This window comes from Maylandia zebra, linkage group LG14 (assembly GCF_041146795.1).
Source record: "Maylandia zebra isolate NMK-2024a linkage group LG14, Mzebra_GT3a, whole genome shotgun sequence".
Lineage (NCBI taxonomy): Eukaryota > Metazoa > Chordata > Actinopteri > Cichliformes > Cichlidae > Maylandia > Maylandia zebra.
The window spans coordinates 34,634,386-34,658,152 of record NC_135180.1 but is presented as its reverse complement, the minus strand read 5'-3'; the positions used below and the strand labels follow the sequence as shown (position 1 = coordinate 34,658,152).

Genomic DNA, 23,767 nt, shown 5'->3' with positions numbered 1-23,767 from the left:
CCACCACCACCCTGACCTGCTGTAAGTGAAACGTTGCCGGATTGATTCCTGCGTTCCTGATGAGGGCTGTACACACTGTAGGGAGAATTAGAGGAAATAACAGAGCACAACAAACAAGAAGCGCTTAGAGAATAACAAGAAAGCGTCGTTTTTCTTTGCTTCTGTTGCCGCTGCTGCGTTTCCGGACTACCTTCACCGGGGAGAGGATGCTGCATCCCCGGAATCGCTGCCCTCCGCTCATTATCCGCACAGTCTCCTCAGTTACGTTTCACTGTGATTAACGAGTGTCGGGAGTAAAAGACGACGTGCGAACAAGACAAGGAGCAGAAATTTGGAGTGAACATTAAGAAGGTTTTCATTGAGCATCCGCGAGAGAATTTTTTTGCGCGCTGCCCGCTTCAGTCGCATCACTGCCGACTTGTGTTAGACGCAAAGGAGAGGGTAAAAAAAAAGACACACTTGATATTCTCCTCTCTGTTAAATTATTTAGGAGTATCTGTTCCTCAAGCCCAACATATGCTCGTATCTTTGTCTTACATGATTGTAAAGCAAGGCTCGAAGTGGCGGTGACACGGATGAAAGCCGATGGCCAGGCGCCCCGAATTTCATCAGAAGGGGGATGCAACCTAGAATAACCCCAGTGTCAAATGGTAAGAGCGCAGCTTATGTCGAGAATCCGTGCACTTGCTCAGAAGTGGAGAAAAAAAACTGTGAGTTTCTGCAGCTCTCGTAAGGTCTGTTGATGTGAATTATCCCTGCAGCTTTCCACGCAACGCAAGGCAAAGAAGACCTGAATCTCGACACGTTACGGGGCGAGTGTATACTGCTGCGGCTGCGGACTGAGACAGCTACACACACCGCGGTTGAGAGCATTGCTTTCTGTCACACTTCTCTGAAGTCAGGGTGAAGGGCGCATGCATAGTTGGCGCATTGTAACTATAACGCGCCTCAGGTTTCTCCTGAGACTGTCCCTCCTCCTGACCTCTTACGCACTGGAAGCCCGGACACTGGTGACTTTTTAATGGCTTTTGTGTTCAGAAGATGGAGGGTCTTACTGGTGCTGAACGTGCTCGCGGTTGCCGGGTTCATTACTTTCTGGGCCAAGTGCAACAACGCACGCAGCATCCAGACCACCGGTCCAGAGGCCGCGGGTGATGGGAAGAGAGCCCGGGGCAACGGGACGGCACAGGGGCCCAGCGTCAGCCATGAGGTGCTGCTGAAAAGGCTCAGCTCTCTGGAGGACGTGGTGTACAGGCAGCTAAACGGTAAAGAGCACGTTAACATTTAAAGTGAAAGAACGTGTCAACTTGATTTCCCCTCAAGGAATCTGAAAAAGTTAAAAGTCAGTGTTGTCTGACTTTTTTTTTACTCCCTCTGGAGCCCTGACATGACATGTTAGAAACTAATGAATAAGCCTCCCTGCATTGTCCCTAATATTGTCTAACAGTCAGCTGCTGGATCTGGCACTCCTCTCACATTATTTCAGTAATTATGGGTCATGCATGATGAGAGTGTGCTCTCTGTTAGAAAGTCTACATCTACTGAACCACTGAAGAAAGAGTCAGCAACTATCAAGCATATTTAATACTCCAGCTTAGAGCAGCAGAGATCACCAATGGTAATTAAGTTTCCAATAAAACGTTTAATTTTAAATACAAGTGTGTCGGGTTTGGGTTTAAATGGATACATGGGGCTGTTTACAATAGGATCCAGTGAATTGATTTTCCCTGCAACAGTAGTAAGGTTATCCAGAATTGTACTTTAATTAATCTCTGAAAAGACAATGTCTTTATTGCACTCCGGGAGGTTAGAGTTTAATGTTAACTTCCGAGAAGGAGCTTTCAGGGTTCTGGTGTCTTCAGGATGCCGGATGTTTGCCAACACAGAGGTTCAAACACTGTGAAGGATGGTGTGGTATGTGTTTGTTCTCTGTCCCCCCTACAGACAGAGCGAAAGCTTTAAATCCTTCACTTGTGTAGTTTAGCCTATGTTTAGAGTTTAATTTTCTTCCCCATCATTAAATGAAGGCTTACTGACCTCAGAATGGATAGGAGGGTTTGGATTGGGAATATTTCACACATCCTATTTGTAAATTGTGTCCATAGATTGAAGATATTCTCTGTGACTCTGTGCCAACTCTGGTTCTAATGAACTCGGCCCAGAAGTTCACCTGTTTTGACAGCCACTGACAAAATACTGTATATTCATGTGAGTTTGGAGCTGTGATGGTAAGGCAGGCTATCAGCTGTGGGCAGTATAATGCATTACTGAGAGGAGAGTGACTCAGGCACACTAAAGGATCCTGACATGTAATCTTCTCTTGTTTGCCTTGCTTAGGTCTGTCCAAATCTCTGGGCCTGATTGAGGGCTTTGGGGGTCGGGGTAAAGGCGGCCTCCCCGCCACGCTGTCACCGGCTGAGGAGAGTGACGCTAAATACCTTAGGGAGAAGTACGGCTATAATGCCTACCTCAGTGACAGAATTTCTCTGGATCGCACAATACCAGACCATCGGCCTAGCAAGTGAGTACAAGTCAAGTGAGGAAACTTTAAATTGCGCTTCAGATGGTTGAGTCATCCAAATTTTACATTTTTTTCTTTGCTTCTGAGATAGCCTCCTCGAGCCTAACACAGTGGACACGGTTGACGTTTCACTTGGGGTCGTTTCAGCATTAAAAAGAAAATACATGAGCAGCATAATTTTTCCATAATCAGTGTCTCAGTTGCTTTGGATAATGTAGAACTCCCTGAAAACAGTCCTAATTTTTATTTTGCTCCAGTAAAAACTGATGTACGTGTGGATGTATGAATAAATTCAGTCTCAGATAACACACCTTTTAATGTTAATGCAGTGTTATTTATTTTCTAAATATAGCCCCCACACACACGTCAGTAATACTCAGCTAATGAGTCTTAAAACTTATTGCCTGCATTATCCAAATGTTGTGCTTGCATACTGAAGATGTTGACTTTTTTGCGACCATATGTAAGATTTGTTTTTCATTTCTCCCCAGAAAATATTCAGTTTCACCAGAGTTTCTCTACTCTCGCAGATCTTGTCTTAACTTCCACTGTGCCCCTCAACTCCCTTTTCATTATGTTATTTCATCTGGTGAAATTGCAAGCTGGAAGCACTTTGATATTTTTATAGCACCACCCTGCTTTGTAGGCATTAGATAGGTTCATTTTCTGATCCTTAGTCATCTGTTAAGAGGAGCCCAGAGCTGTTGAGGTTCGACGACTCATAGATTTTATCAACTCTGGAAATGCCATCAGCTGCGAACTTCAGATGAGAATTTTTGACCTGCCTCCAGCCTTACGACTTAATGACTTCTCACTATTTTATAGCCCAGCCCAAATGTTTGCACATGCTCCAGTCCTATTTCTAAGATCCTAAAATAAAAAGTGACGTATATTTAACAACTGAATAAATGATTGCTCATTGGTTTTGTTTGTTTGTTTGATAGCAGTATAGCTCAAAAAGTGAAGCATGAATGTGCATTAAAATTTAATTTAAGGGGCTGGCTTAACGTAGAAAGGATTGACTTCTAGAGTCGGCCTGGTTCTGGATTCTTTACCATTGTGAGGTAGCTCAAAATGTAATTTTTTTTTTATGTTTTAAAAAAAAAAATAACAAAAACTATCAAATATCAATAATAAAAATGAGAGACTTTATCTTGATGTTTTTAAGGCAATAACCGAAACAAATCTGAGTCTAGATATTTGTTTGAATCCAAGGATCCAATTTGTTCATCATGGAAAGGTGTGCATCAGAGATATGCTGTGTCAAACTGCTCTTTGTTGAATAAGTGAATTGATAAACGTGTGATTTTCCCAGGAGTGCCCACACTTTTGCATAGAGCACTGAGGTTGGCCTTGCATTAGCTGATTGGTATCAGCTGTTTCATTCATGCTTCACAGTAACTGAGTAATTCACATCTGTGTGGCAATCAGCAGACTAGTCATGTCTAATCATATCCATGCATGTGTAGAGCACAGCCATTATAAGGGGGCACAGTGGTGTAACGCAGCTCTCCCAGGCAGCCTCATCTGTGCTCGATATGCTATAGTTTTGCATTTTTAGTTTATCATAGGAAAATCCCAACCCTATAGTATTAGGTAGTAACAGTATATGCACAGAGGTGCAGAGGTTTGGGTCGAGTATGTGCTTTGGTGGTTCTCTTATTGTACCAGCTGCTTTTCACAGCATACATGAATCCTTTGGCTCATTTTTCCATATATTTCACGTCCCCCCCTTTTAGTCTTTATTACTCTCCCCCAGCCTCTTATGCTCATATCTGATGAAGTTGCACTATAAGTCTTGGTTTGACATCGGTCAGCAGGCGTTCACGCACACATTCACAGTGTGCTGTGTGTGCATGTGTAAGTCAGTGCCTGGGTACAAAATGCTTACCTCACGTTTGCACATGGTTTTATTTATGTAATGACTGCACGTTTCTATGTGTATGGTCTTCATGTCTTATCGTCATATACAAACAGCCGTGTGTATTATGTCTTCAGTAATTCTTAGTTAAGGGTTTGTAGCTTCCAGCTAGCTGATAGTGAAGCAAGTCACAGACCCTTTTTTTGAAAATCACTGATGACAAGAAAGACTGGATCCTTGGTCTAGATGAAATTCCAGTGCCCTCATTTTTCTTCTAGAAGGTCTTTTATGTTGCTTCGATCAATGTGGCCAGTGAAGCACGTTGGGGTGCGGCATTTTCAGACATAGACAGCATGTAAGCTGGGGTCAGAGGAGTCTACTCTGTTTGACTGAAGGAGATTGTGGAGAAGTATGAGAGGAGCAAGAGAAACAGAAATAGGAAAAAATAAAAACAGCATTTTAAATGATCTTCTGTCAACCTGCTCAGCTTTTCTAGGGTTATTAAACTTGCTTCTCTTTTCAGCAATGTGGTACATGTGTAGAAATAAAAGTGGACTCGTACTGCACATCAATACCGATCATAGATGTGACAGCATTAGTTTGTAGTGATGTTAAGTCTGATAAGTGCCATTAGGATGGCCATCAGCTGATGAGCTGACTCCTACAGCCATAATCACAGTCATACTCAGATTAATCAATGAAGCTGTACTTGTAAAGTGACAAGTTCACACTCCCACTTTTGCAATCATTCATGCTGTTCCCTTCTATCTCCTACACACTGCTGGAACTGGTTACGCTGATTGCACCGTCACTGCCTCCTCCTGTTCTCAATTTGTATTAACAAAATTGCTGTAGTATCTCCTACCTGCAGTGTATGTACATGCAGTATATCCCCTCCATGATTGTAATATAGGGGTTTAAAATATGTTTTTGGACATTTTATATTTCCACTAGACTGTGATCATGTTTGTAGTTTTTTTTTAAGCCTTATTCATGTGAACCTAAGGGATCTTCTGGAATCCTCTCTGTCACATATACGGCACAGTGCAAAAAATATTCAGATGTGCCTAATTTTTAAAAACATTTTGCTTTCAAGGAGCCAGATTTTCTTTTCGTTTAGTTGAATCTTTAAGAATCTAAAAGATAACAAAATCTGATAGGTAAAAATAACATTTTGAACCAACTAGGTGGTTCCCAAAAATCTGGCGTGCTGTGAGTCCTTAAAAAAATTGAGGAAACTGGAAAAGTAGCAGGACTAAATAACTCTGTACAGCAGATGAACTGTATCTGAAAATCATGTCCTTAAGATGTAGAAAAAGATAAAGAAAAGCAAAGACCTGAAGTACCTGAGAGATGCACTGGCCCTTTAATGGATCCATCTGCTGTTTGCTGAAGCCTCATCAGAAATGGTCTCAGTGGAAGGCTGTCAGGAAGCCATTTTTAGTGAAGAGAAACAGGGAGAAAAGGCTGAGGTATGGTAAATTACACGAGAACTGGACTATATCAGTGGCAACAGGTCTTACAGCATTATGAATTCATATTTGACATTTTTGGTTCAAATAATTGTTGATATGACTCCAACAGAGGGTGTTTACATCCGTCTGTAAAACACGATGAAGGCTCTGCCAGTGGTGTTGGGAATCTTGAGAAAGCTGATGGAAATATGAACCACATATTAAGATTTTCATCAATCATGCAGTCCCAGCTGAAAAACATCTAGTTGGAAAAGGCATATTTTTATTAATTACGACAATGATCCCAAACACACGGTGAATGCAGTAAACGTATACCTAGATCAGTCATGGATTGGCCTCCCCAGAGCCCAGACCTCAACATTTATTAAAGCAGTGTGTTCAGGAAAGAGAGAGTTCAGGCTATGTTCGATAGTAAAGGTGGCCATACCAAATATTGACTTTCAAGTACATTTTTGCCTTATGTACTGTATTTCCATTTATGTTTGCACGTTTCAGTGAATTGCTCTGCCTATTTCCCATTTTCCCAGCAGAATATAAAGAAATGAGGATGCCTCAAGACTTTTGCAATATTGTATCAGAAGGAGAAAAAAAGTGACAAATGTCCCAGTTCTTCGTGGTTAATCTTGTTAATGTTGCCTTCTGTTTTCTAATGGTTTCCTGCCAAAAACCCTAAAAAAGTGTTCTCCAACCTCGTGAATTGAAAACACTGGATTTGTTATAGAATAACTTCTAATTAGCTATTATTTCACAGAGGAAATAAGATAATCGATAAAAGAAAAAAAGATGTGAAAAGGAGACAATAAAAGAAGCCCCTTCCTTTCCCACATGTGCTAAACTTAGAGCCAAAGCCTCACCCTGCCGCTTTCCGCTTCATTAGAGTTGTTTAAACAAAACAACTTAAAAATAGGGTTTCTATCTGAAGCAGCACATGCAGTTAAAAGGCCAATGTGGAAAAAAAATCCTTGCGATTATAGTTGAACAGGAAGCGGCACTTGCTCTGCCTTTCAGCCCCATTGAACAAGACGTCAGCAGCTCTATGGAGGTAGTTTGGTCTTTTTTACAAATTCAAAATTAAATATGCGAGCACTCAAAAATTAAGGTTCACTGAGAAATGTCCTCATTTTTTAAAAAGAAAGGCATATTCCTTGTTATTTAATATAACATTCAATTGATCAGAAATGTTAGAAATCATGGTAAATGGGCTCATCAATACAAAATCATGATTGTCTTTTTAATTGTATAACTTTGTAGACTAATTTTCCCAAACCATCACTCTAGTGCTCCACTGGCACCTCGTATTACTTAATGCAAGTAGTTTACAGGTGTTGTGTCGTGTCTTTCTACAGATGTAGAAAGGTCAGCTACTCAAGAGACCTTCCCCAAATCTCCCTCATCTTCATCTTCGTCAACGAGGCTCTGTCGGTGATCCTGCGCTCAGTCCACTCAGCTGTCAATCACACACCGGCGCACTTGCTCAAGGAGGTCATCCTGGTGGACGACAACAGCGATGACGGTCAGTATAGATTAAATATTTTCTTCAGCTAATACCAAATAAGAAGAGTGGCTTTTTCGCCCTCTGATTAGAAGATGGTTTATAGTGAGTGAAACACAGAATTTCCATCTAAAATCCACTGAGTCATCAGCAGGATTTCTACTGAAAGCAACAAAATACACATCAAATTGTCATTCAGCATCCCAGAAATAATTATCTTATACAATAAGTATCATGTAACGTGAATATAATTATATAATTAAGTTTTATATTATAAAACTGAAACTAGTGAGTGAAAAAGAGAATATTTGAATACTTTTTCTCATACAGGCATCGGCATATGAAAACAAATATTCTTGTCAATGTTACAAAGAAATGATTTCAATCTGTCAGCATCAAGGATTCCAGTTTTTAGATATATGTGTAGTATTTTCTTTATTTTTACTTTTTTAAATGCTTCTGAGTTTGTGTAAGCGAGTTTTGTAGATTGAAGTTACAACCAGGCAAAAGACTTGTTTTACAAATGTCAAAACAATCATTGGAAACTAGGGCAAAGCATTACAGCCCTCTAAAACCAGTATTGTTTGAAGATTATTGCATACACAGTCTCCTATAGAGCTACCCTCTTTGACTTTGGCATGACAAATTTGTGTCCTAATCTGACCCAGCTTCACTGTGATAAAGGAGCTGAAAGCAAGACATAAAAGGACTTTAATAAACTAAATATAGCAACACACCAAAGCACATTTTTGTTCCCAGTAATTATGTTTTAGTAGACATGGCTACTGTTGAACCTGGGCTAGGATTGAGGGTGGGAACAACCATAACTATGCAGACATGTACATTAACTGATCATTTGGGGCAGATCACAATGAGACACAAACACACTATAAATGTAACACAAAGCATGTGTTCATACTTTTTTCATGTCTGTTACACTTAAACATGCAGATATATTGAAACATTGTTTCTAAAGGATGAAAGGCATCAGACTTCTGATGGGGCTGTGTTTGCATGTCATGGGGACGAGTGTCTCCTTGACAAAAGCTGTGGTCATTGCTTTTGAAAAGAGGCATTTTCTGAGGTGACTGATGGTGTCAAGTGTTTGTGGAGGCAGACAGGCAGATAGAGGCAGAACACACAATTGGATGTCACAGGAGAGATGTCTCTGTCATATTTACCGGGCAGGGTGAGAAGATGAAGAGACGGCAAGGGATGAGAGGAGGGCGAGGAGATAAATCGGGAAAAGTGAAAAGGAGAGGGGAGGCACAGCAGAGATAAAGAGGTGTTGGTGGAGAAAAATAAGAGAAGAGGGGATGACGTAGAAGACAGAAAAGGTCAAAGAATGAAGAGAGCTGAAGGGTTTGAAAACAGGCAAAGTGAAAGGAGGGGCAATGAAGAACAGAGAAAAAGGGAGATGAGAAGGAGAGGCTCAGAGAGCAAACCAGGCTATTAGAGAAAGTGGCATCAAGAAAGGGAAAGGATGAGAGACAGGGAGGCTCTAAGATAAATGAGGTCGGACAGAGAGGAGGGGAGAGAGCGCAGGCAATGAATATCTAGAAGAGGGAGAAGAAGCAATCTAACAGAACGGAAAGCAACAGAAAGCAAAGAAAAATAACAAGGAAACAGGAAGAAAGAGATGAGATAGTCGAGGCTTTAGGGGATAAGGCTGCCAATGTCTAATTCATGTACTGTCAACAAATCCATGAAAAGATCAAAGCCAACAACGCCTTAGTCTCACACCCAACACTTTCTGACTTCCCTACCTTTTCAGTTTCACTCCCCAAGCCAATTGGCTTTTAGTGTCGCAAATACATGATTTCATTCTTATACAAAGGGTACATCATTTTCTAAAAGTGCTGTGTGCTGAAGTTTTTACAAAATGTTGCCCAAGCAGGAAATAGAAAATTGGACATGGGTCTTTGGTTCTGAACTAGTTTCATTCGTGATTCATGTTTATCACATTTTTGGACTTCTTTGTGTATTTTTTGGTGTAATTTATACTCCAAGAATCACCTTGGCAGATGATTGTTGTCAGTGCTGTTTGTCTGTAGCAAGAATACACAATAACTACCTGCTGAGATTTTATAAAACCCGGTGGAGTGGTGCATCGCGGATAAAGAAAGAATAGGAAGAAATTTTGCTGTGGATGTGGATCGCTTTATTTAATGGAAGTGGATGTGTTGATGTGGATCGCAAAAACTAGTCTTAGCCATGAATGTGCTGTCTGAGTGTTAATTTCTTTTTGGCATCTGGTAATGCAGCAAGTTATACATTATCAAGAAGCATGTGTGACAGTGCAGCTTACAGATGTATTTTAATCATTCTTATAAAACAATGGGACTTAGTATAAGAAACACGGAGCTACACAGTGGGAGAGTGAAAGGACTGAGACAGCTGAGGCGTTCTCTCACTTGACACTGCTGGTTGGCTGACAGCCAGCTATCCATCACAAAGAGGAAGACATTGCAGTGGCGCACAGGGCGAGGCGAGCTAACAAATAGTGCTTACCCCTCTTACTGCCTGAAAGACACCCACCGCCATGCTCTTGCCATATATGTTTGTATGTGAAAAAAAACACGCATGTGAAATGAGTTTGTGATGAAGAGTATGTGTGATAAAAAAGAAGTACGAGAACAGAGAGAAAGAAATGGAAGACAGAGCACGAGAAATGTGTTTTTCTCTGAAGGAATGTTGCTCTGTGTGTGTGTGTGTGTGTGTGTGTGTGTGTGTGTGTGTGTGTGTGTGTGTGATACAGAGGAAGAAGGGCTGTGAGTGTTTTGGTCCGGAGGGAAAAGGCTGATGAGTTGATTGAGAGATCAAAGGTGGCGCGGTCGTTGATGCTCAGGAAGCCGTAGACCCCCGTTGGTGTTGTTTAGAGTGAGTTGGAGCTTAAAACAGCACCGCAGGGAGCTGAGTGAGAACTTTTATGTCATCTCTCTATTTGTATGTGTGCTTCTTTATTTCTTTATTTATAAACTGTGTTGTTGTGGTGATGAATTTGTATGTTTTTTATGTTTGTTTTCAGCTTTTGATAGTGTAGCAAAAGCTGACAATAGTTGGCATACATTAGTGGTTATTTAGGATAGGATGAGCTAATAAGCCGTCATGTCTTTGTATTTTGCTAGGAAAATGGGAAATAGATGTAGCAGTTTACTGAAACTTGCAAACATAAGATGCCAGATGCATCTCTCAGGTTGTGTGTCAGTTTTTTGTTATTTCTTAAGGACACAACTTTCAAATTCTGTTCGTCTGCTGTAGATGTTTTTATTTAAGCTGCCAGTTCTTTTGTCCTCTACTTGTTTAGTTTCTTGACATATGTCAAGTTTTTGGCTAATAGCTCTTTGCTAATCACCTTGCTGGTGTGTTATCGTTGTCATTTTTTGTGCAGGAAACAAATTGTGTATTTGTGACAAGCTGCTGGTAATGTGCCAGTAACGAATTTGTCCCTTGAGTTAGGTGCCTTTATTATGTGTGAATGATTCATAGGAACAAACAAATAAAGGACTGCACTGAAAATTATAATAAAATGATGTCCAAAGAAAAATTTGAAGAACCTTCAGAAAGCCTGAAGAACGTGAAATAAATTACAGAATTAAAAGACAGTTCGGTTCCTTGGAAGCAAAATGTAAAGACAAAATGTTCACACATGACTCTATGCAACTACATAAGAGCTTTAGGATTGTCTGAAAGTATTTGTTTGGGTTTTTGCTCGTAATTATCTGCTCCACTCTATGTTCACCTGTTCCTTATTACCCGGCTGCTCTAAAGTGATTTCTGCCAATCTTTGTCAGCTCATCTGTGAGCTTGTTTCACTCATGCGCTCTGCAACAGTCCCTCATGTTATTCTCTGCTTCACAGGTTTTTTACTCATTTTCCACCCCTTGGGCTTCAATAAAGGGATCAATAAAGTATTCTGATTCTGATTCTGATTTGTTCTCCCAATATCAGCTTTATTTAAATAAGCTTTCTTTATGGTGGTTTTGCTGATTTTGTGTATTCATTTGGAAAAGCTTACAAACCTAACACAAATAATTGGGGTATAACCCTCAATCTCATTGGGCCTGTTTGAGTGCACTTATGTCAACGAACTTAAAAAGGGCTAGTATGTGCACTTTGCTAAAGAAATGCTTTGATTATATATATACAGTAGGTATATTTTCATAGGTATATTAAATATTTTTTAGTTCTTTGTCTCTGGACAGCCTAAAATAAAAATAAAAAACACTGCTTAGTGCTTAGTGGGTTGCCCTTTGTGTTCTTATCATGTTGTTTCACACAACCAATACTAAGGCTTGATGTGAGGTTTATAAAGGAGTGCAGGCTGCCAGTGAGAGAAGTGAGACAAAAGAGTTGTCATACTGGGAATGGTTGCTTAAGCTCACTCTGCTGTCCTTTCATATTTATCGACATGAATTCCAATTATTATGATTGCATGAAAATAATTATGCAAGCTAGGCATAATGTGTCAGGCTTTGATTGTTGCTGCCAGAGGGGACTCTGGAACAGCATTTTTCTTTTTTCCTCCTTTCTTCAGTAAAGAGGGCTGCAATGGATCTGATGTTAGAGAAGCTAAGAAAAAAATACAAGCACTTTCTTTAGCATGTAGAGATTCTTCTTAAACTCGCCAACTTAGCTGCAATGGTGATATATTCTTTTCAGGCTTTATTAGTCCTGACATCAGATCAAATACTGGAAAACTCCAGCTGGCAGACTGTTCAAGGATACATGTGCAGATTATAAGCTAAACTGCAGATTCAAAGATCAACTAAAGATCAGTCTTTATAAGCATTTCTGACTTGTTTTGTTTGATGTGTTATCTTCATTTTCTGAACTGTAGAGCAACTGAAAGGTCCACTGGAGGAGTATGTGAACAAACGCTATCCCGGCCTGGTGAAGATTGTAAGGAACCAAAAGAGAGAGGGATTGATCAGGGCCAGGATCGAGGGTTGGAAGGTAGCCACTGCTGAGGTGACAGGATTTTTTGATGCCCATGTGGAGTTCACCCCATCATGGTGAGTGGGTCCTATCATCTAGCGGGAAGCACAGTGTTATTAACAGTCAGGAGTGAATTTTTGGTATTTGGAAAAAGGCTTATTTTAGTGTAAATTAAAGTGAAACAAAGCATTCAAAAACAAAAATGACATGTACTCAAAATTAAATCTGGAAAAAAACATATCTTTGCCAAATGTATGAACATTGGAATAACTTATTCATGATAACAACAATGACAATAATAGAGCTTTGGGTATCAGTGTTAAAAGAGTGCTACAAAGTGCAAAGAAACCATGGAAAGAAAAGACAAAGGATAGCTGAAGCTGCATAAAAGGAAGAGCCAAGCTATTTCACGCCTGAGAAGTTTTAAAATGAGACACTTGAGGCTGTGGGATCAGGTTGAACGGATTTTATTTAAAAAAAACATCACAAGCACACATAAAACACACACCAAAACAGGACCCCTCTTGGAGAACTTGTCGTAAAAGTAAATTTTTAGTAACCATAAAAAATGAAGGTTTTGTACTGATTCAAAAAAGCTGAGCGCTTGGTGGTGAACTGAATCAAAGGCTAAATACTGTCAAGAAATTAGCATGCAATGAGGGATCTTATTAACCCCGCTAAGACAACTGCCACATCCTGTTGATGTCTTTTTGTGGATCTCATTTTCGAGCTCAGTGCATAACTTAAGGTATACCGTGCAGTTCTCTCACTGCCCCCTGCAGAGCTCAACTCGGCTGAATCAAACAGAATTAGTGATAAAACTGGGACGACACAAGGAACTTTCTATTTGACTGAAGTGGATGAAAAAAGTGGTGCTCTTAAAAGATGTTATAAAATTTGTTTCTGCACAAAGTAAAGTCAACTAAATGTGTGAGTGTGTGTGTGTTTGCACTTTTTTCAGGGCAGAACCAGTTCTAGCTAGAATAAAAGAAAACCACAAGAGGATTATCTTGCCGTCAATCGACAACATCAAGCACGATACCTTCGAGGTGGAGCGCTATGAGAACTCTGGCCATGGCTACAACTGGGAACTGTGGTGCATGTACATTAATCCACCCAAAGAGTGGTGGGAGGAGGGAGACATGTCTGCACCAATAAGGTACGCCAGCTTCTCCCATTTAAACGTGAACACAGATCTCACACTTCTGAGATGTATTTTTTTCCACTTCTTTAAGATTTTCAATAAAACTGCCACCAAGTTCTTTTTTTAGTTTTGGGGAAGATTAGGGGAAAACAAGAAAAAAAGCTCCTGATGGGAAACCAGACTTCATTAAAGCAATAAAAAAATTACAGCCTAAATTAGAGAGTGGAGAGTGAAAATAGGATTTTAATTATCTGATTATCACCCATATATTTGTGTTAAATTGGATTTCCTTCCATTCTTTAATTAAAAATAAGAATAAATCGCATGAGTATGCACAAAAATGTTTAGATAGGCTGAAATATAAAGTGTGAAACTTTGCATAGTGGAGATTTGGGTTGTAGAAAAGTACTCCAAAATAAACATCAGATAAAGCCACAAAAAAACACATTCTGGTGTTTGCAAACGCTCAGTGTCACATGATAGTGTGTTTTCCTGGCTGCAGGACGCCTGCCATGATTGGATGCTCCTTTGTGGCCAATCGGGACTACTTTGGAGAACTCGGTCTACTCGACTCAGGCATGGACGTCTACGGAGGGGAGAACATCGAACTAGGCATCAGGGTTTGTGTGTCACCCAGTTTCCTCTTGTTCCTGCTCCCTCTTTACCCCTGTAGGTTTTAAGTGGAGCAGTGGGCACCGTAGCGTGGCACCACTGATAAATGAGGCCCCATTAAGAGTCCTGGAGGACCAGTCCTGTGTGAGCAGCTCACAGCAGGGCGATGGAGATAAATAGGTCACGTAGAGCAGGAAGGTTGGAGTTTGTTTCTGTACATTTTGAGAGATTGGAGAGTCTTTTGTTTTTCTGCAAGGTTATTAGATTTTTCCTGAAAAAATAACGTCAAACATTTTCACAACCCGAGTGTGTTGGCTTTTATCCAGCAAGCTAAACAATCAAATATTTTTAGAAAGACAAAAACTTGTCTTTGAGTTGACTTGGTCATAACTTGAATCTGAAATGGAAAGTTCTTATATCTTGTCATCAAAAATATCAAGATTCCCCCCAAAATTAAGTCTAGATAAGTAAACGTGTACAGATGCAATAAAACAGCTAAAATTCAGCTTCAACGCACCTATAAATATATTACAACTGCTGGAGATGAAGTATTAGCAAAGACATGAATCTAGCCCACAATGTCACATCTCAAGAACCACATTTCTTTCTGTTCCTCTTTTACTACAAAGCAGTGGGACACACTCGCCCTGCGACAACAACATTTCTACATTTCACTACAACCCTTACAAGAGGATTGTTTGGATGTGTCCAGGGAGAAGGCCCTCATTCAGAGAAACTCTTTCATAACAAGCACTTGAATCAATGACTGTTTGGGTTTTAACAGGATTCTTGGGATAATGAATGTTAAGCGGTAGATATCAGCACCTCTATGGGGCAATTTTGCATGGTTGTTGTCCAACATCTTTTACATGAAATCATAGTACTGCTTATTTATCTTAGAGTGTGGCAGAGAGCAGTAAAATGTTTTTTTTTGGCATACCCTCTGTTGGTTAGCAGCTGTGTCCTTGGGTAACAGAAACACATAGGTTATCTTTAAAACCTATGTGCCCATTTTCTGTTTGTAGTGCTCCTTATCTGTGGATGGAACATGTTTCATATTGTTCCCAGTGTGAAGAAAGACTGACGGACCTACTTTTTATCCAGTAGGAATGTTTGTCAGGAGTGAAATAGGTTGCATCTGTGCAATTGTTTGGTGACCTGTCAGTTTGAAGTTTCTGTTACGCTCACATCACTTTGACGTGGGTTCAGATAGCTTGGATATCCATGTCTTCATTATGTTCACAGCAGAAGGCTCGTGGGTTGGACACACTCAGCAGATACTTTATTAGATACACCTTGTCAGTATTAGGTTGGACACTCTTTTGCCTTCAGAGCTGTTTTAATTCTTCATGGCATAGATTCAACAAAGTACTGGAAACATTCCTCAAAGATTGATCGTGGCATGATGGCCTCATGCAGTTGATGCAGATTTGTCAGCTGTGCATTCACGATGGGAATCTCCCATTGCGCCATATACCAAAGGTGATCTATCGGATTGAGATCCCCTGACTGTGGAGGCCATTTGAAACCATTGGACTCATTGTCATATTCAAGAAACTACTTTCCTGTTAGCTCACAAGAGTAGCACCTGATATGGTCCTCTGCTGCTCTAGCCCAAATTCTTCAAGGTTCACGGTTCAAAGTAATGCAAAAGTGGTTTTTAAGAAGAAGTTATCTGTTTTACTGTTGCCTTCTTATCAGCTCAAAGCAGTCTCTGGTCGGGTCTGGTATCAACAAGATATTTTCACCCAGAGAACTGTCTCTCATTGGATATTTCCTCTTTTTTGGACCATCCCTTGGGATAACCCTAGAGATGGTTGTACAGAAATATCCTAGTAGATCAGGAGTTTCCAAAATACTCAGACCAGTCCTTCTGTCAACAACAACCATGCCTAACGTGTCTTAAATCTTCTTTCTTTTCCATTTTGATGCTCAGTTCTTCTGTGAGTACCCTGCCGAGATCCACTTTCTGGGTAAATTATTCATTATGAGAGCAGTTAATCTCCTTTTGAAGCGTGTGGATGTGCACAACAATTCTACCTAACAGTGAGAGGTCAATTCAGGGTCCAGTGGTTTGATCTCACTCACAGTCCTGCATGAATGAATTCACAGCACCATGTCCTGTTCTCATCTGTTCTTCAAGGGGTTTTCCTCTGAAGCCTCTGTGTTTGTTTAAGGGTTGTGTTTTTCTGTGGCTGGGATAGTTCCTAATTGGTCAGTTGCTGGCTTTGCACATTTGTTCTCCAAACCTGCAGAGGATACCTCAGTCTTGACCTGCTGATTTTGATGGCTATCATTGTGAATGAAGTAAGGATTACAGCTAGGTCATTTCAAATTTGGATTCCACCAACTTAGAGATTATAGCTACATGATGCCCTTATTTGGGCATGTCCATTTTTCCTGAGGTTGTGTAGAAGCTTTCGGAAAAAGGGATGAGTACCACTGGCTGTTTCCAGAGAGGATCCTGGGAGGAAGTTATCTTGTTCAGCTTCCTATTTCTTCAATAGCAAATCTGCTAGGTCAAAAAGCTCTTTTTTAAAGTTTTGCAATAAGAGCTGTTTCAGTAGCTCTACATGCACCATAACATTGTTCTAGCCATTCTGATATCATTTTCAGCTCAGCTGCTGGGTGGTTTGTATGAGGAGATAATTGATTCAACCTTCATGCTCTGAGGTTTCTTTTCTAAACCACTTCACAAGCAGGTGAAGCTCTTCTGCTGCAGTTAATTCTTAAACCTTTAGCACCAAAAATGAATGATGTCCAGTAGTTCTCCACTTTATCATTAAACTTTCTTTGACCTCTGTTAATGAGAAGCAACAAAAGGTGGCAGAAGAAGAAATACTCTTGTACACATTTAAGGCTATTCATCATCTCTCTCCTCCATATCTCTCTGATCTGGTTCAGATCACTGCCCCATCTCGATGTCTTAGATCTTCTTCTTCCCTTTCTCTCTCCGTCCCCTCCCCCTGTCTTGCCACCATGGGGAGCAGGGCTTTCAGCTGCTCTGCTCCACGACTCTGGAATTCCCTAACTCCTGATTTAAGAAATATCTCTTCCGTCTCTCTCTTTAAGTCCCAACTCAAAACTCACTTGTTGTCTTATGCTTTTATGATTGTGTAAACTGCTTGCTTTTATGCTTCTTTTTTTATTCTGCCGTGTACAGTGTCCTTGAGTGTTCTGAAAGGCGCTTTCAGATAAAATTTATTATTATTATTATTATTATTATTAAGGGTTGCAATAGTAACTTTAATCATTTGACCAAGCTGTTGTTGTGTAGCTCTTGGGGCTATGCTAGCATTCATGTCTTATTGTTCTGGCCCGCTGTCCTACATCAAAGCTGGGAAATAGCATGGTGAACTGTAGAAGATGTTTTGGCCACATTTCAAGCATGACTTGGGCTTCTGACCGTCTCTTCTTGTTGATCTTTAATGACATGCCTGGAATCATCATGGTGTATTCGCTGACTGGGAGAGTGCCCTGGATGATACGTTGTCACAGCAAACAATATAAGTAAAAAAACATGCATTTATGTATGTATACTCACAGTTGGAGCTTAAAAGTTAACCCAGTCCTGAAGTGCCGAAAACCTCAGCTCCTCTTGATGCCTCTTAAGGTTGGCTAGAAAAAAATGAATAAAAGCAACAATTAGATATTTTTTATATAACAGAAAAGAAGAAAAACCGAGAAGGACTGCTAAATGTACAGATATAGCTTTCATTAGTTCCAGCACAAAGAAAACACGTCCTTCCAGGTGCTCTATGCTCCAGCTGTTAGCTGTAATTGACTTTATAAATCAGGACATCGCGGCGACTGTGCATCTGCCTATTTATATTTCCTGCTGCCCAGCAGCCAGCAGTATATTATTGTGAGCTTTAATTCATACTCCTACTACCCACAGGTGTGGCTGTGTGGAGGCAGTATGGAGGTGCTGCCTTGCTCCAGAGTGGCTCATATTGCACGAATGAAGAAACCTTACCACAGTAACATAGCTTTCCACACACGCCGTAATGCCCTGCGTGTGGCAGAGGTCTGGATGGATGAGTACAAGTCCAATGTCTACCTGGCCTGGAACATCCCCATGGAGGTGAGAACGGCATTTTTCTGCAGCAAGACCTCTCTTAGAGAGGATGCTGTCAGTCATGCTTGTCTGTTTGTGACTATCAGATGTCCATGTTCAGAGCCAAACAGTTTTTCTTTTGGTTCCACAATTTATGTAGAGACTTTAGGCATAATAACTTCCTTTGCTCTTGCAGAACCACGGTATTGATTACGGAGACATATCACAGAGGGTTGCACTGAGGAAGAGTCTGCAATGTAAGAGCTTTCACTGGTACCTAGACAACGTTTACCCAGAGATGAGGAGGTACAACGATACGCTGTTCTACGGTGAGGTGAGCCATGAAGGACAAAGACACAGGAAAAAGTAACAGTTTGTAGATGTAAGATCTGATGTACAAATTAAACCACTGAAATTAAATAAATGAGACTTACAAGTTTCTTAGGACTTTGTGTATCTCCTCCACAGACCAAAATATAACAAGAAAGCAGGGACTCAGAGAGCATGTACATCCACATCTTCTCAGCTGTTAATAGAAAATAAATGAGATTTAGAACTTTGTCTGATCCACACTGACACATCCTTGTTTTTAGCCTTTATACATTTTTAATCAGTAATTATTTTGGGGAATATTCATATTTTATGAATTATGTCTGACTCTTTTTTTTGTGTATTTAAGGTCCGCAATTCTAAAGCAAGCCACCTGTGTATGGATCAGGGTGTGAAGGAGAACCACACAGCCACCCTGCACCCATGCCATGGGTGGGGTCCTCAGGTACAACACTCTTCCTCACCACCATACTAAAGAGTATACTCCATCTTTTTCCAGTTGCTTTGCTTTCTCATGAAAACATACAGTGAGCTTCTCCGGTGATGTGATTTGCAGCTGTGTCTCAATCACAGGCTCAGCTGAAATCCTCCAAGGAGCGAGTTCTGCTGTCAGAATAAAATTGTGTCTTGCACTTTTTGTGTTGAAGCCCTGAGTCAGCCAGTGTCAGCTCTTCATCCCTTCAGCCCTAAGGGCCTCTCTTTTTAGCTCACAGTGGTAAACAGGTGCTTTAGGCAGAAAGTCAAGGCTTCAGTGGTAAAATGCTAAAAGAGCTAAAATTTCAATTCAATTCTGGAAAAATGAGTGCCGCATCACACTTTCTTCACAAGACATGCTTCAGTTGCATTTTTTAAAGTTATCCTTTTCATGGAACAAAAAGTCTTCAGTTTTTATTAGACCACCAGTTTTTCACACTTGCACTTCCACGGAGATAAAAGCGACCCCATGGTGTCTTAGCGTGGGTTCTCTCCAGGTAGTCCGGCTTCCTCCCACAGTCCGATGACATGCACGTTAGGTTAAATGGTGACTGGCTGTAGGTGTGTATGCAAAACAGAAATAGCACATAAGTGCATAAAATAAAGTGCGATATGAATATCTGTGAAAAGATGAATGTAACTTGTAGTGGTCAGAGATACTAGAAAAACATTTTAATAAATACTCTGTTCTTAAGAAGAAGCAGTGACATCTAGGGACCACAAGTGGGATTTTTTAAGATTTTGAGTCCAAACGCTGTTAAATCACCTAACTTTTGTATGATGTACTGCAAACAGGATGCAGTTACTCTGCAAAAAGACCCAAACTGGGCTGACTGGGTGGTTGATGGAAAGCTTTATCTTTATATCTTTTGCAAGGCATTGCAACCACTATTCATGCTTTGTTAGGAACAGAATGCGATATAAACAATTTCCCAATCAGTCTTTATCGTCAGCACACTCAAAGCCTCAGAGCTTTAGATGCAACCAAAGGAACTGTTTTATCTGCACTGCTAAAGTGGAAATTACTATTAATCTGAACGAAAAAGCTGAAGTGAAAGACACAAAGGTTAGAAAACAGAGCGGGAAGAATCTGACTCACTTCTGCTTTTTCTTTCTGTCAAGTTGAGAAAACTGCAGAATTTGGTGTATATAAAATGTTAGGGCTATATGTGGGTTAGAACTCTGCTGAAACAACACTGTGATTAGCAGTGATGTACAGGAACATCTTTGTGTTTAGCACTCAGTGAAGAACAAAGACATGTTTTGCCTCTCAGCAGTATTGGGAACAACACCATCCTCTTGTTCAAAGCAGCAAAAAAAACCCCAACAGCTTGCATAATCAAGGAAAATTCCTGCTAGTTTACCTTCAACTTGTACATCATCACATACTTATTTCATCGTTAGCTAATAAAGAGAACAGTATTCACTCAGCCAGTTCAGTAACTTTCCGTTTACTGTATGTGTGACGTATCTGTTTTTCTCTTAGTTAGGACGCTACACTAAAGAAGGTCAGCTGTTTCTGGGACCCCTAGGCAGCACTGGTGAGGACACTCGTTGTGTGGTGGACGATCAGATCAGCAACTTTCCTCAGCTCCTCAACTGTGAAAAGGTGACCAACGTGAAACAGAAGACATGGCATTTCTCTCAGGTCAGAAGTGTAAAGAAATCTCTTTTTCAATGATATAACTGAGTGTTTATAAGAAAAACTAAAATTTACTGGCATAGAGTTGAGAGGAAAAGTATCTATATGTCAGATTTTAAAAGGGACCTATTGAGCTCATGTCTGGGTCCATTCTTTTTTCTCTTGGACTCTAATATGAGAGTAGCTTTGCATGAATCTTCATTTCTCTCATACTCAGCATTGCTGCAGCCCCGTAGTTCATGCTTTATCTGACAGAACCGCCTTTATATTCCGAATACCTCCGTTGAAGCCACCTTTCTTTGTGTTAAAACCCTCACAAACAGAAGGTTTTAACACCGGGGCCAGTAGGACTTCACAGATAGATCTGTCTGTTTGTGATGACTATATTAGGATATCATCTCTGCTATTACTGAAATCAAAGCAGTCTGGTTAACGGGGATTATTTGCACATAAACTGAGACTTTGGCTATGATTAATATGAACAATAACTGTTGTAAAATTATATTTATGCTAGAAAATAAGGGCTCCTCTTAAGACAACTAAACCCAGACTGCTTAAAGGGTAACAAGCGACTCAATATACCTTTTACTTTGGCATTGATTCTCTTTTTCTTTTAATGTGAAAAACCTTTTGTAAGTCAATTTTCCATTGGTCTTTTAGTTCTGTTTGGGTAACCTTTAAAAACTAAAGAGTCACAGCCTGTAGCTGTCTTTGCACGGGAAGAGGAGAGCTTGAACAGTGATGCTGCAGACCTTCTGCCACATCGATTCTTTGTCACACAGCAGGACAAGCAGTGAAGAGTCCTGCAGACGTAGAAGTCTTAGGGAAATAGGGAGACCTTACTTATTTTATATAGATGTAAGGTAAAAAGTTAGTGCCATTTGTTCAAGAAAGAGGTTGCAACAGTTCACATAAGGCCCGGTCTGGTTACATACTGTTCTGTCACCATCACGCATTGTTCACAGACCATCTGTGAAATCTGTTAAAACCAAAGTATTGTATCTCCTTCTGCCTTGCAGAACGAATTGATCATAAATCGGGCTACTGGACGCTGTCTGGAGGTGGTGCCGGCTAATGTTTACTTCGGCCACCTGCTGGTCCTGCAGCCCTGCTCGGGGCAGAGGTGGACCATCAAGAACACTATGAAGCAGTGATCGCCTGGCCAGTTTCATTGGGACCAATTACAAAGGCTATTTCCAAGAGCTGTCACCTGACGTTACCTTGGCCAGTGGACAATCAATGATGCGGGGGCTCCTTAGCTTTTGAAATAAGACTCAAAAATAGATGGCTTTAAGGAGACGAGTGATGAGGTGGTTTGGAAACAATTGATGTTTTTTTGTTTTTGTTAGTTTTTAAAAAAAACATGGACATTCAACGTGGTGAAAGTTTAGCATGAGGACCATTTCTCTATATGAATTTTACAAACTTTCAATGTGATGTTGCCATAATTCCTGTGTGCCACTTCTTTACAGTGTTTAAGTTTTAGTAGACATTTAATCGACCAAAAGCGTGCTCTTTCTTATGTGAAGGGGAAAAAAAGTTTCCATCTTCCATCAGTCTTTCTGCAATATTTCATTCTTACTGACGTACTTTGTCTTTTGAGATATTAAAAAAAACCCAATAAAATACCTGGAATTAAATTTCAGTTATATGCACTGATCAAACTACATTTGTAGTTTTCAACATCATGAAGGTTTTAGTCTATAGCTGCGGTCCTCAACCTTTTTTGTGCCACGGACCGGCCCTAAATAACTAAAATGTGTTCATAACACACGGGAAAGACACAGGGGAACTGAGGTAACGATAAAAACAATAAATATGAACGATAAAACGAAGAAAAAAAACCCCGGTAAACCATAAATTGCACACCTGAACCTCAACACTCGCGGCCCGGTACCAAACGACTCACAGACCAGTGCATGGCTCGGGGGTTGGGGACCGCTGGTCTATGGTACTTAGAAATTAAGGAATGGCTACTCGTGACAGGAGAAAATTTTACACAGTTTAGCAAAAATGCCTGAAAAGTGATTCTTATGTTTTTCAGAAAATTCAAATCCTTGTAAATATTTATAATTTGAAGAAAAATATGCTAAAAATATTACTTGGTGTACTTTTTTTTCAAATCACCCCAACAAGGACTTTGGGCTAAATCTCACTTCTATGTTTTATAGATTCTGACTTTTATTGCTATTTTTCCACCAAGCATTCTGTAGCATCAGATGCAATATATCTCGTAGTATGAAGTACTGTAAGCAGTTGGGTACAAAGTTTCTTTGCGCTAAGTTAATTTATTTGGTTAACTGCTGTGTGCCATAACTACTGAAAACCTAGTCAAACATAGGAAGCACTTTTTGGACAAAGGGTTGGAACATGAACGAGAGAGGAGGATTGAATCAGGAATGCACAAAAGTACCAATAGTGGAAACGCAGGAGGCCTTAAAGGCTGAAATTATTAACGTACTGAGATGTATATGATGTCATATATTAAATTGCATAAGTGTGATCAGCTGGATTTTTGCTCCCAAGATTGTCTTCCAATAAATAACTGGTTTCCTGGGTTGTGCTTTGTTACTGTGTTTTAGGATACATCTGCAGTCTTTAAATTCGTCATACTTTAATTAGTATGCTTATTTTTTTCAGTTTAATTTTATTTTCAAGCTTGTTTGTAATTTTTTGCTGCTAAACTCATGCTTTATTTTGCTTTTCTGGACTATAAATAAGGTAGAGACAGCAAAGATGAGCTACCATGCTGGGCTGCTCTCCTTTTAACTGCTCCATCCATTTTCATGGTTGTGGTCAAAATATTTTCCCCATGCTGTGAGATTAGTCCTCAAAATCATCCCCCAAAATAGACTACTTCAAAAGAGATTTCACCCTCAGCTTCCAGCTGCATGGCATCTGCTGTAACTTACACCAACTCGACTTAAGAGTACTTTCATCACATTTTTTATAAAAGCGCTTCTACACAATATTACCCAGCCACAAATGAAGTAGCCAGGTGGCCGAACATTAAAGGGACTGTCCTATAAATGACAAGTTATGGGTTCAATCCTGAAGCAACCATATGTCCTGTAAATAGTGTCCTTGAATCAGACACTGACCTCCTACTGCTTACTCTCGCTAAACTGCTCTGGATGAAGCATCAGCTTAAATGCTTAAGATGTAAATAAAACAGGAGGAGACTGCTGGGAGCACAAGGGCCTGTTTCTAGCAGAGAGGGG

General features: G+C 40.2%; 1 protein-coding gene across 3 annotated transcripts; it reads left to right on the top strand.

Annotated features, from left to right (window-relative positions):
* The first annotated feature begins 34 nt into the window (after window positions 1–34).
* On the top strand, window positions 35–23,103 carry galnt17 (polypeptide N-acetylgalactosaminyltransferase 17). 3 transcript variants are annotated; one of them, XM_004569586.3, is made up of 12 exons: window positions 35–441; window positions 554–1,265; window positions 2,338–2,521; window positions 7,204–7,370; window positions 12,190–12,364; window positions 13,249–13,446; window positions 13,934–14,051; window positions 17,942–18,127; window positions 18,297–18,434; window positions 18,780–18,875; window positions 20,391–20,552; window positions 21,566–23,103. In XM_004569586.3, the coding sequence occupies exons 2-12, from the start codon at window positions 1,022–1,024 to the stop codon at window positions 21,698–21,700; spliced, it is 1,803 nt and encodes a 600-aa protein (XP_004569643.1). In that variant the 5' UTR covers window positions 35–441; window positions 554–1,021; the 3' UTR covers window positions 21,701–23,103. The 3 variants fall into 3 exon arrangements, with proteins under 3 accessions (XP_004569643.1, XP_076729534.1, XP_004569642.1); XM_076873419.1 differs by having other exon boundaries at window positions 550–1,265; XM_004569585.3 differs by having other exon boundaries at window positions 35–650; window positions 762–1,265.
* The last annotated feature ends 664 nt before the right edge of the window (window positions 23,104–23,767 follow it).

Bases quoted from the DNA above. Each gene is read 5' to 3' on its own strand.
- galnt17 (XM_004569586.3), top strand. From the start codon at position 1,022: ATGGCTTTTGTGTTCAGAAGATGGAGGGTCTTACTGGTGCTGAACGTG. The intron at 2,522-7,203 runs GTGAGTACAAGT...GTCTTTCTACAG, and splicing joins CCAGACCATCGGCCTAGCAA to ATGTAGAAAGGTCAGCTACT. The intron at 14,052-17,941 runs GTTTGTGTGTCA...TACTACCCACAG, and splicing joins ACATCGAACTAGGCATCAGG to GTGTGGCTGTGTGGAGGCAG.